Source organism: Chanodichthys erythropterus, chromosome 24 (genome assembly GCF_024489055.1).
Source record: "Chanodichthys erythropterus isolate Z2021 chromosome 24, ASM2448905v1, whole genome shotgun sequence".
NCBI lineage: Eukaryota > Metazoa > Chordata > Actinopteri > Cypriniformes > Xenocyprididae > Chanodichthys > Chanodichthys erythropterus.
In genome coordinates this window covers 23884156-23898170 of record NC_090244.1, presented here as the reverse complement: position 1 = coordinate 23898170, position 14015 = coordinate 23884156, and the positions used below count along the sequence as shown (strand labels likewise).

At 40.2% G+C, this 14015-nt stretch overlaps 1 protein-coding gene across 1 annotated transcript; it reads left to right on the top strand.

Moving 5' to 3' along the window:
* Positions 1-1010: 1010 nt before the first annotated feature.
* Positions 1011-12365, top strand: LOC137014811 (zinc finger protein 469). Its single transcript, XM_067379329.1, has one exon. It carries the CDS (start codon positions 1011-1013, stop codon positions 12363-12365), a length of 11355 nt encoding a protein of 3784 aa, XP_067235430.1.
* The last annotated feature ends 1650 nt before the right edge of the window (positions 12366-14015 follow it).

Below are 14015 nucleotides of genomic sequence, written 5' to 3'. Positions count from 1 at the left end.
GTTCTGAGTTTTAGTTCAGAATTTGTTGCCTCTAGGAGATTATAGAAAAAAATCTAATAAATATAAACTGCAAAAAGTCATACTTTCCTCAATTGCCACATCTGTGATCTTATTTTGACTACTTTTGTGGATGTTTAAGAGAGAGAAAGAAAGCCAAGCATTGACCTGATTATCTATCCTTCAATCCCCAAATGGTCTTAAAGCAAAAAGCACTTCTACTTTCTCTGGTTTTGTAACTTTTTTCTAGGGTCAGCTGCTGAAAGTGCGCAGTTGAAAAGCACCTTATGCACAGATTTTCCGAGCAGAGAAATTACACTTTGCTGCCAAACTCTCAGCTGCTTATAGTCTGGCCACAACTAAAACACTCTTAGCCAAAGTAAACCTGAATATAAGCAATGTCTAGAGCACCCAAAGAAGGTCATACACAATTAAAAGTCTTTTAACTGACGCTTTTATGAAGTAGTATCTAGTGCAGTTCATTTTGTGTACAGTTTCATGTTTTAAATTGCAATTCTTGTTGATTTATGTGAATGAGGTATAGACCTACTGTGTGCCAAAACTGATGCAATTCCGCCCTCTTCAGGTGAGAAGCGGAATTGCTTGTCTCAGTCTACTGTATATCCCAATGCTACAAACTAAATATTTTGCCACCTGAGTGTGATTTCTGCTTTCATATGCAATTACGGTTCACATTTATTCATGATTGAATTGTATAACATTTTTGTTAATGACATGTTATTGCTCTGTAGCATTATATATATAAACCAATATTACCTAAAGTAAAAATTAAAGCAAGAATAACATTTTCTTATCCTTTCTCTTCTATTTTCAGATCACAAAAATGACATGAACATTCCATCATCAGGGAAATGAAGAGATAAGAGAAGGAAATAATCCTAGCTTCGAGCTTTTGTTACTGCAGGCCTATTGATTCTGACTGGAATACAATGTGTCCATGTCACAGCTTGTGCAGATAAGGACCAGCGTGCTGAACTAGCCACACCGGCATCATGACTGAAGAGACTAAACAGTCCTTGGCTGCCAAAGAGCTGGATAATGAGTCCAAAAAACAGGATAAGGGGGCTGTGGAGCACAAAAGCTTAACAGAGTCCCCTGAGCACTTTCAAAATGTGAGTCTGGAGCCACAGGCTGTGAACAATATTGCTAAGTTTGCAGAAAAAGAGAGAGACAACACGCAGCAACGTGAGGCTGTGATTCGGCCACAGCAGGCTGGAAAGATTGATTTTAAGTCACTGCAGAATCATTCGTTCAATAGCAACAGGACATGGCCTAGCAGCAAGGACAGCCCTCAGTCACCTAGTGGAAAGAGTCGCAATAGAGACAAGAGTAGGAAGTCAGGGAAAGAGCGTGGCAACCCGCAGCAGTTGTACAGACTGAGTATTACAAACCCACGCTCAAATCCCACAATTGGGATAGCCTATCCCCAGCAGAAAGTCTCACCTCCAAAGAAGCTTGAGTCCAACAGAGGTCCTGTCTCAGGCAGCTACCGCTTCCATGTGCCAAGTATTCCAGAGCGAGAAGCTGAACTACAGCAGGAAGAACTTCAGTTCAGGTGCTTCCATGAGGGCTCGCCTAACCTTACTTCCCAAAGTTATACCTCACAGGCTGTTGGTGCCACCTCTGGAGGACCTGCTCACCAGAATCCACCATCTACTCCGCAAAAGAAGCCCAGCCCAATCGAGAGCAACAGTACACAACCTGCCAATGAAACCTTATTTCCTGACTTTCAGCTGAGTGAAACAGACACGTGGCAGTCTCCAGATAGGACTTTCAGAAACACTAGTTTTGGCCTTACTTCACAAAAGCCAAACAACCTTGTGGACTTGAACAAGACCAGTAGCAGTTTTATGCCTATGCCATTTCAGTATGGATACCCATTGTTAGAGGAGTCAGCCTCTGATTCCTTTCCCAGTGATCGGAATACACAGTCTCAAGATTACATTGATATTTCTCTTACCCCTAACCAGGTTTCCCATAATTCATTCTCCTTTCCTTCCTCTTCAGAGGGCCACGAGGCCATGCAAACTAGTGCACAGTTTAGTAATGACCAGGTAGAGGACAGGCAGTCATACCAGTTACACCCTAAACCACCCCAGTACATGCAGACACCACATGTTATGTCATCTTCTGTTCCCAGCAATGACGAGAGCACAGCATCAAGCACTCACCAAACAGAGCAGAGTAAGAGTGTTCCAGATAAATCTGAGTCTTTTAGCCCAATAGACAGCAGAGACACAGGCTTCGCAGTAGTGGGCAAGAGAGGCTGCCATCTTAAAAATGGCACCACCAGCCAGAGAGTTCTTATTCAAGGCAGTGTTCATCATATTAGAAATATTGCACAAGGTTCAAGTTCACAAATACATGTAATTAGCCCCCCACATAATGGTATTCACATCAGCCCAGGGCCTCTTGACAAAAGTGCCAGTAAACACCACGGCAGGGTATCACACCCATGGGAAGGACCAAACAAAAACTTTCCACCACCAGTCATAGACCAGACCTCCACACCTTACCCCTTTCAGTACCAACCTGCACCAGAACAAAGACAAAACACTGGCATTAATGGCTGTATGCCTTGGCAGCAAATACGCTTCACAACTGCCATGCCAAACCAAAACAGGATTGATCTCTCCAGGCAATTGAGCAATCAGCAGCTTACTTTTTTGATAGGCCCATCAGACTGGCAGGATGACAGTAAGCCACACAAAAACAGCAACCATAAAGATTCTAACAACTTTCACAACAAAAAGAAAAATGAGAGCTTCTCAAACCAAAAGCAGGACAGTGTCAAGCAAGGCTGCAACACAATTCCACCCTGTCATTTTACAAACAAGGTTGATACAAATCAACTCCAGGTGGGTGATACCAAAAATAAGTCGTTATTCTTTGGTATTAACCACCCAGTGCCAGTGACATCAAGAAACTGTAGCTACCCTCCATTACATGTAGCACCCTTAGGGCTGAAGATGGTGTCACCATATGACTCTCCTTCACATTCACCTACTCAAAATCCAGCATCTAGCAGTTCGTGTTCAGCACTCTCCCCAGCCTCCACAAACTCTGTCAACAGTAACTCTGATGACAGCCAAATTTCAAAGGTTCTGTCCCCTCAATATTATCAGCAGCAACAGGATAAAGTATTGATATCATCCAATAGCATGAACACTAATCAGCATCTCTATCATTCCGAAGCATCCAGAGGCTTGCACTATAAACAAGAAAGAGCCAAAGAGAACACGGCAAGTTTCATGCCACATAACAGGCATTCAAAGTCCAACATGGACAACGGGAAAGGTTGTTTGGAGACCTACAGAACAGAAAACCATCCCCCACCTCCATACTCTGCCCACCAACTCGCCACATCATTAGTCTCCGCAAACCTTGACCAACTGGATGTGCTTCTGACATGCAAGCAATGTGATCAGAATTTTAATAACCTTGTCTCTTTTCTTGACCATAAGCAATACTGTGGACAGCATACTTTTGCACAAAATGACTTAAAAGATGTGCCAAAAGTGGAAGACATAAGGAAGTTTCAGACAGACCACACAAAAGCCATGTCATCTGGATCCAGTTACGCAATTTTGCGGAGTTCTTCAGATTTGCATCTGTCTCTGCTTGGACTGAACAAGAATGGGGAAATAGTGCCAGATAATGAAACCAAAGGAGATATAAAAGATGATTCAATGAAACTGATGCTACCATCTGCACCCCTGCCAGATTTAGAAATGGAAGATCCAAAATTGGATAGCCTTATCACAGAGGCTCTGAATGGACTAGGCTATCAGTCAGACAACGCAGAAATTGATAGCAGCTTTATTGATGCATTTGTTGATGATGACCTCACCACTACTAAGTGTACAACAAGACAGACTTTGACTACCAAAGACTCAATATTTGAAGGTAGAACTAACAATGAATCAACATCCAGTGAGAGATCTCAGGCTCACTGCAAATATCCTTTTGACTCAGACTTAGACAGCCTTAGTTCAGATGGTAAACACACAGATAGCCCTTACAAAGAAAGCCAACACAAGTTGATACAAAAGGAAGGCCTCAAAGCAGAATCCTCTCCAACAGAATCCCAGGCACAGGAGTCAAACTGCACACAAATTGAGTGGGAAGCTAAAAAGTCAGAACAAACAGAACACGAAAATGATTACAGTTCTAAGTTTCTTTTATCAAGCAAGTTTTCTGCAAGATGTGGGCTTAAAAGCTTGCAAAGCAGCACAGCATTAGTTAAAACAACATGTCCCAGATCCACCTGTGCCAATAAAAGTCCAACAGCTCAGAAAACAATATCAACAGAAGGAAAAAGGAAAAGGACAGGTGGTGGAAGTTGGAGTAAAGAGCTTATTCACAAAATTGTTCAACAAAAGAACAAGTTGCATAAACTCCATGTAAAGGGCACCAAAAACATGCAGTTTTCACTTGTCATGGAGAGAGTGACTCCCGCAGTGCAGAACCCTACTTTCAGGGAATATGACTATGTTTCTGACTCGGATGACGACTGTGAGCCTGTGAAGATAGCCAGTCAGGGACGTCTCAGCCAGAGCATTCGCTGCAAGTACACATATACTAAAGAGTGTAAGGGGAGGATTCGTGCTGACAAGAGTCGGGAAAGTTCATGGAAACAAAACAAAAATGAATGCTTTGATCCAAAGAAAGATTTGGATGTCTCTCCATCCTTGATGAAAGACAACCCTGGTCACCAAAGGCTACGAAGACGGAGCAGTAGGTCTTCCACAAGCAGTGAACTCAGCACATCAATAAGTATTTGTAGCGATAGCATTAGCAGCCCAAAAAGTATTGATCATACAGATTCAGACTCTGAGAAACGAACAGAAGTGCAGAGGAAAGATCAAGACTCTCTTGAGCAGAATGTTTACGAGGAATCCCCACCAAGGATACGGAAAGAGTCTAGCACATCACTTGCTTTGACCTTCACAAAAAATACAAAAAGGTACAGCACTGATAAGATACTACTCACTGAGCACAAGGATCGATTCACTACTTCAAAATGTTCAAGCATTATCTGTAAGACTGAAGAGACTGCATCGGAGCGTACAATGACTAAAAGTACTGTCAGTCTCGCAAGATTCAAAACCACCAGAGTGGAAATAGAGGAAAAAGGGGACCACTATGGTTTCGAGGCAGGAATTCTTGCAACAGAAGAGCCTTTCAAAAAAGATTACACAAAAAATATCACATCACCAAGAGGGTCAGGTATGACACTGAATCCAGTGGAAACCACAAACAATAGAGATTCTAACCATGTTTTTACACTCAAAAAAGATGCTGTTGCGTCAAAGGGTAAATCCCACAAGAGAACAAATAGTTCTGAATTTTCAGCACCCATTTTTGAGAAAGTTAGCAATAACAAAACATCAAGCGAAGAAGCCAACAGAAGCTCAAATTATCTATTCCCTGAACCCCCACCTTTTTGCACTTCACTTGTGGACAAAGTCTGCTTATCACCTTCAAAAGTCCATGATGCTGCAGCACAAAAGGATGTGCAATGTCTCATTTCCTATCCTTCGGAACATGATCAAAGTCTTATAAAGTCACCCCTTTCTTTTGACACAACGTCAATGTTTGGCGACCTTTCTGTGGGAGGTTTTGAGAACAATCTTTATCCAGATATTAACCTTGCCAAAGAGAGCTTTAGTCCTCTGGAAACCACAACAGATAAGAAGGAACTTTTTGAGTCATCATTCTCACCATTCTTAGAGCAGAGAGACTGGAATCTGATGGTTGATGTTAGTCCTGTGCTACCAGATGAGATTTCTCAGTACAAAGAGGACTCTGATTCAAATGAGAATAAGACCAATTTTAACCATGTCCCATTTGCTTTGTCAGAGAAATTAATCGACTACACTCCAAATCTCAACAATGTGTCAGTTGATGATCTGGAAATAAAAAGAATTGTTACAGAGCTTGAGAGTCAGCTGCAAACAGCCAAACTCAGCAGTCCTCCACCATTAGACAGTGAACTGCCAAAACAGCTTACCATGAGCAAATTCTCTCCACTGAGACTTGACCCTGAAAGTGAAGATGAGGACAGTAGCTTGCAGATAAACTGTTCCTCAGAGAACCTGGAAATTGCCAGACCAGTAGACTCGCATTCAGCACTGTTCTCAGAACCTGACTTACCATGGTCTAGTCCACTGCCATTTGGACTGATGTGTGGACAGCAAGGTCTTCATACACCAACACATTCCTCTACCATCAACACGCCAACTGATTCAGGACATGAACATTTGGATATAAAGTGCAGCATGGGGCTCACTGATTTGAACACAAACAGTTCACCTCTGCACCGAGAAGACAAAACAGAAAATAATGAGTGCTTGGACAAGTCAGAAGAGATGCTTGAACATGAAATTTACACAGAAAATCTGATGAAGAGCTTGGAAGTAATCTCAGATTCTTTGTCTTCAGGTTTTACATCACCTCAGTCATCTCCTAATCAAGAGTGTGTGGTTCCTGAGGAACATGAAAAACAAGACAATGAACACTCAGAACACATCGAGTCTGAACATGTGGAATTTAGAAACACAGAAACTGAGCTCACAAAGTTCCCAGTGGAGACAAACACATTTTTAGATAAACTAGAAGAGAAAACCAGTGACATGTCAGAAAATGAAACAAAAGCCAGCCTAAATGAGACTTGTAATGAAACTCTTCATAATAAAGAATTAGTAGCTAATAAACAACAGCATACTGAGAGCTCCTTTAAGAGTCCACAAACTGCATGCTGTGTAAACTCAAATGATATTGACTTAGATAACTCTTCAGTCTCTAGGTATGAACACAAGCATGAGTCTTCTGTCAGCCAAACTGAGAATGCTGAGTGTGATACACAGTTTGACATAAAAGACTCAAAGTATACTATGCAAAGTCCAGACTTCTCCAAAATATCACACTTTTCAACATCCTCAGCCATACCAAAAGACAAAAACATCTTGTTTATTGAAAAAACACAGAAATGTGATGGAGATTCAGCTCTAATTGCAAAGCCAGAAATAATTTCTGAAGGCAACAGGCTGGCATCTGACAAAACAGGTGGATCGACAGACTGTCCATCTGATACAAACATCCATCCACCTCTTTCAAATATCAAGTCTCCTCTTTGTCAAGACAACTTGTCAACCCATTCACAATTAAATAATACACTAATACACACTAATACACATGCTTCTCCTAAACATCTTCCTGTAGTTCAAGATGAACATGACTGTACAGACAGTGTGGAGAGAGCCATGCCTGATATGACATTTTCTGTGCAATCAAAATGTGAAGAGAATCAAAAAAGGAACATTGAGCAAAGTCCTCAACTTTATACTGTGACTCAGGCACCACCGCTTTCTCACAACTCTATCCAAAGCCCTTGTGAACTGAGAGATAATGGTTCACTACCAGGCACAGTTACCCCTGCACTGAGCAAAAACAGACAAGTCCTGGAAGACAAAAACTCAGATCACATAAATATTGGCAGGTCAGTAGATACTTCTGAATCAGAATTAGATAATTCATTTGTTTCCCACCAAGATTTAGCAAATATCACAGAGAGTAACATTTCTAGCTCTGGAACACTGCTGGCTGTGGAGGACAGCATCTCAAATCAAACTTTTGGTGAGACTTCTCAGCATTCTGGGGCATTGGATGGTGCTCAGGATACAGGTGCACTATATGATTCGAAACTCAGCCCCCTGAATTACAGTGAAACATGCTTCAATGACTACAACTTCACCTCTAAATGTTTTAACAAAGTAAATGACCAGTCTGATGTAAAATCAAACAGCACAGACAATTACATTCTCAATGGCTGTGCTTTCTCTCTTGATAAACCATTGTCATCCAGCCTACCGTATAATGCAAATGAACCAGAGCCAAATATCCAGGGCCACATGACTGGACTTGATATACCTGAAAACTCTATAAATGACAACATCCAAAATGACATTAAATTTTCAAATGTCTCAGCTTCCTGCAGTAATTACATTGAGGATGTCATTACAATTGACTCTGAACAAGTCTCAAAACTTAACCAGAGTGACATGAATGGTAGTCATGTTCCACATGAAACTGTTGATTACATGGATCAGCAACTCACACTTCTGAAGAAAGTAGATTCCGAGAAGATGGACAATCAGATGATCAACAATGAGCATGATGCAATGCAGAGGTTCACTATGTTAGATGTTAAGGAGACATCTAAACATCTGATACCTTGTGAAAAAGCAGTATCCATGGGTCTTGCATGCACATCTGTCCAAAATGAAGGACAGAGTTTAAAGTCAAGTGAAACAAAACCCTCACCTAAAAAGAGTGGTACACAGAATGCAATTCAAGGAAAATTTCAGTGTGAAATATGTGCAATGTTTTTTCGTACACAACCTGGACTTAAAAGACATAAAGCCATGAAGCATGTGGTAAAGACTGAAGGGATTTCACCCATTGAAAATGTAAATATGAGTAGTCAAGCATTCATGCCCATTTATAATATGACACACCCAACAGAAAAAGCACTGAAAGATAGCATGGATGTTATGGGTCCATCAGTTCTTTCACATTCAAACAGAAGTGAAATCTCAGATGGACAAGGAATGCAAGCAGATGCACATTTGATCTTTAAAGGGATTACAAGTGATTCTGATATGTCAAAAATCCCAGAAAGTTGTGATACTGATCAAACTCTTGCTAATGAAAAATCAAATAACAGTATTAACACCATGAACATCAGCAGTCAAATATTTGCTCCAGAATTGGTAAAGCAAGACACCATTTCAGATGAAATAATCAGTACTCTTAAAACAGATATTTTGCAGGCTCTCTCTCCAGATTCCGCCTCAATGGTGAAACAAAACTCTCCTAAGTCACCTGAAAAACAGATTCCAAGTAGCAGTCACAGCTATCATGAAGTCAATGTGAGAGAGGAACAGAAGAGCATGGTAACTATCAGCACTGAAGAGCAAAACGAAGAAACAACTTCCACAGAGCCTTCCATTTTGCATAAGAAAAATGATACCTATGACATTGATGATGTTGTAAAGTATTGTGATATTAACCCAAAATATGTTCAGACAGAAGACATCCACTATCCACTTGGGGATTCGACTGTGGATATCAAGTGCGAGAACACCTGTTCTCCCACAGAAGACAGTCCCATGCTTTCTGGTACTTTAGGAATAGGACCTGATCTCAAGGCTTTCTTTGATGATGAAAGTACTTTTTCTGAGTTATTCCCAAGAAATGATGACAGGAAAAGAAAGAAATGTGCAAGGGTCTATGGCAAAAGCAACAAAAAGCAAAAACAACTGTCCTGTTTAGTTTTAGAGTATCCTCCCACTGGTGCCTTTATTGATAAGTATGAGAAGTCTAAAGAAAACCAGTTGGGACCCATGTTCACCAATGGCACAAATGACCCTTGTGAATACGAAACCGTATCAATCGACAATGATAAAATGCATGCGACGACTCCCAAAAGCTTAGTCAAGAGTTCTATAGAGAACCCTTGTCATTCAAAAGATGACCTAATAGATCACCAGTCTGGTTATGAGGAAAGTATAGAAACTGGCATTAAAGAATTCTTATGTGAGAATGAAGGCACAATTAGACAATCCTTAGAGCACCAGGATGATTCACATGATTGCACTGTGCCAGAAAACATAGTGTCATCAGTTCCACAGGAAGATTGTAAACCAGAGGTTCCTGCTACAGCTTGCCCTCTCCGACTGGTCTGTGTTCAAGAAAATGCCCCTTGTTCACCAAGCACTGAGATTCCTTTGGTTGCGACCATTGCAAGCACAGAACTGAAAGACCCTGTAAGACCTTGCAAAAAGCCTAGGGAGCGGAAATGTAGGAAACGAATAGAACCTGGACTCAAACCAAAGGATAAGCAGTACAAATGCAAGGTGTGTTTCACATGGTTTCTCACCTTAGGTGAACTCGACTTCCATAAGCTCTCTCACAATCCATCACCTCCCCCAACTTGCTATATGTGTGTCCAGCGCAAGTTTAGCTCCCGGGAACAGCTTAGGGACCATCTCAGGGAGAAACACGCCAGAAACAAAGCAGGTGTTTGGACTTGTGGCATGTGTTTAAAAGAAATTTCAGAAGTCTGGATGTACAATGAACACTTGCGTGAGCATGCCACACAGTTTGCACGAAGAGGGCAGTCTCAAAGTTCCCTCTTGGACATGCCTGGGTGTTTCATGCAGGAGAATGCTGTGAAGAACTTCATATCTTCAATAATGCAGCATCGACCCAGCAAACCTGTAAGAGACTATGTTAAACCATCATCTAAGGAAGAGAAAAGAACATCTTTTGATGTTAATGGACAAGAGCCAAAGATTCCAGAGGAGTTTGATTCCACAAGCCCGAAGACTAAAACAAGTATTGGGGGAGGAAGTAAACATTGCGCACTTGAGGTTTTACCTAAAGCAGAGACTTCTTCCAAAAATGTTGACATGCATCCGAACTGCAAAGACCCTTCAAGGGACTGTCACCACTGTGGCAAGCAGTTTCCAAAGCCTTTTAAGCTCCAGCGTCATTTAGTGGTCCACAGCTTGCAAAAGATTTTCCTTTGTCACAAATGTCCAGTGTCCTACCAAGAGGCAAAGGAGTTTAAAGACCACCTTAAAAATGAACATGAGGAGACGGATGAGCCAGACTCAAAGCACACCACACTATATACTTGTGAACTCTGTGCTGATGTCATGCATGTAATAAAGAAGTCCTTCATCTGCAGTACCTGCAACTACACATTTTCAAAAAAGGAACAGTTTGATCGTCACATGGAGAAACACCTTGCTGGAGGGAAAAAGATCTTCAAGTTCAGGGGAGTCGTGAGACCTTGCAAGCCTTTTAATTCAAAAGATGAAAAATCTGACACACCACCAAGCAAGAGAAGGAAAGCAACTGAGAGCAGCTTAAATATCACAGCATCACAAATGCAAGGCATCAAATCAGTTTTGCCCATCATAGATGACACTGTACAGAACAGTACTGAGGAACATTCTACAAAAACAAACAATACCAGTGTGAAAATTGAAGATGAAGCTGAGGACTTCTCTGAAGTTGCCAGGGATATTATTGAGTGTACAGTGCAAACAGATTCTGTGGAACAGAGTCTTCCATCAACAGAGCTGAAGGAAGAAAATGAAAGCTCTTCTTCATCTTATGGAATCCAGGCAGATGAGCCCATGGAAGTCACTGACAAGGGAGCTCTGACGGAGATTTGTGAAGTTAAAATAGAAGATGACTGTTGCACAATTCCAACAACATTGTTAGTTTCTGAGATTGACATTTCAAGCATTACCAAACATAACGAAGACAGGGTGGAGACAAACACTTCAGTAAGCCTTGAAAATGCAAGCGAACAAGAAGAAATAAGGTACTCGAGTCAATGCACCATTCAATTGTGCAGTCAAACAGACATAAGTTTACCAAAACAAGGCATGCAAGGAATGCAAGGGCTCTCATCTTGCAATGACTCTGAACTCTCACCTGTGAAGCAGTCTTCAAACGAGACAAGCTATTTGAAGCAGGATCAAATAACTGAGGCTTTATTCTCCATCAAGAGAAATGAGAATAAACAAGATGTTCACGCACATAACAGTGAACAGCTGACTACTGCTATGGCTAAACATGTAACTATGGTCACATCTGAGGAAACTATAAAACAAAGTCTTGAAAATAACCTAAGGTGTCTTAGTACCACTGATTCAGCACATCACACCAACAGCTCTAGTACATGTGAAGACAAGGACTCAACCAAGCAACAGAAGAGGAAGAAAGATCTTAAGACACCCCACAGCTCTCAGAGAACACAATCTCCAACTGCAAGGGAAAATTTGGGGATTGACCCAAGGGCCAAAAAGAAGTTTAGACCCAGCAGGTGTGAAAATATTGATGGACCAAGAAAAAATGAACTTCCCAATGACTATCCAGTGCTTACATCCGTAAAGGATGACACAGTCAGTAACAAAATAATCTCCAAGCATAAAATAGTGTCGTCTAATCTGGGTCTTCACCTAAAGAAAGGTTCTGTAGATAGTTTCTCACCAAAAAAGGTTGAGATTGTACGTCACTTCACCGGAGATTGCAAAGGGAAAAAGAGCATTCCTAGGGGACCCATCCATTCCCCTTCTTCCAGGATCTCCACACTGAACAATTCATATAACAAATCGCGGTCCAAACCAGGGGTCAGATCTATAGAGACTCACTCATACCGTACTGCAGAGTCACAAAACAACCTCCTCAGCCAGCTGTTTGGCCAAAGACTAACTAGCTTTAAAATTCCTTTAAGAAAGGACACTTCTGAATCCGTTAAGGATTAAATGAATGCTATTAACGAGGAGGTAATTAAGTGATCCACTAGGCATGTGATTAAGGCAGTTTATTCATGAGACTAGGATTGTATGGCCCTCCTCTGTGAAATCATTTAACTCCTTGTTTAGTCACTTTATTGCATTCCTCTTGTAAATGTGTATTTACATATATGTGAAGACCAACAACAAAATGTATGAATATAGGATGAATATGTTGGTTACAAATTTATTTTCTCTATTTTATAGTGGAGCATTATCTCTAAGAGACTGTATTTCATCAACAACAAAGAAAAGTTTTTGGAAAATAATTTACTTGAAAATGAACTGAGAATATTTGTTTTCCAAATAATGCATGACACTTTAACATTACATGTTCTTAGATGTTTTCCTAGCAGCAGGACCAAAAGACATCCTAAGTCTGGATCATGTCAATGTGCTTTATTTTATATGCTTCAGAGAATTACTCCTTCATACTCTTGTACTTTACTGTATTGCGGAGACACTCATTAGTATTAGCTTTTGTATCATCACTTAATTGGTGCTATGTTATTTTATAATTATTATTATTATTATTATTTGTGTAATGTGAACACAATGTCTTATTACTGAAGGGAACATGTAGCAATTACACTCATCAAATCATTGCTGGTACTCAGTTTTAGAGGAAATTACACAAAAATACTGTGTAAGATTAATCAAAAAGAAAGGGTTCATTTGTGTCCTAATTTGTTCAGAGGAGGGCAAGGGAAAAGCCTTTTCCAAAACTGTATTTAGTTTGATTTCATCTATAATATGAACTCAGGTGCTATTATTGCGCATGAAACCCTTAAGAATTCTTCCCATGCACTGATGTTACCATACACAAACCCCACACATGATCACCTATATGTCCCCCAGTTCTTTAATTATTTCTATTTACTAGAACAAAAGGTGCTTTGTCATGTTTATATGTATCTTATATTGTATAATATTGTAGGTTGATTATTTCCAGTGCAATGCATAATGTCAAAGTTCTATTTTAATAATGTGCAAAAGATGAAGAGAAAAAAGGAAAGCAAAATACAAAGCCTACTGAAGGCTTATGAGTGGATCACAAAGTGCATCATATAAACTTGGTAATTAAATTTTTTTTTTTTTTGCATCAAGTCTTTTGTCATTCTGATGGGTTCCTTATTTCACACAGTGGGTCTGTCAAAATGAAACAATGTGCTTATGATTACTTACAGTGTGAAAAAGTGAAGTGTGCAATAAGAAATGGAGAGTATAGGTTTGTTTTAATCAGTCAAGAACTGCACTGTATCCTTTGAATTCACATTTAATGATCACTTTAAAATGACAGTCACAATGAAAAGTTGAAGATCTTAGAGACATCAAGGGTTGACAACCTGTTTTCGCAGGGATAAAACAGCTTTGATCCAGAAACAGACATAACGTCTTCAAAAGCAACTGTGTAACAAATGTAAACATATAATGGGGTCCAAAATGCAGACCACTAGTAAAAATGCTTCTAAGTTTCAAATGATACCACAAGCATAACAATTAGAGTGAAAAGTTGAATTGAAAGTTAACATGCATTTCAAGCTTATAAGAACTGCGCAAGTTGTGTAAAACCTGATGATCATGTTATCCAGCATGATTTGAGAATGTTCTAAGTAGTAT

Excerpts from the sequence above, each read along its gene's own strand:
- LOC137014811 (XM_067379329.1), top strand. The coding sequence starts at position 1,011 with ATGACTGAAGAGACTAAACAGTCCTTGGCTGCCAAAGAGCTGGATAAT.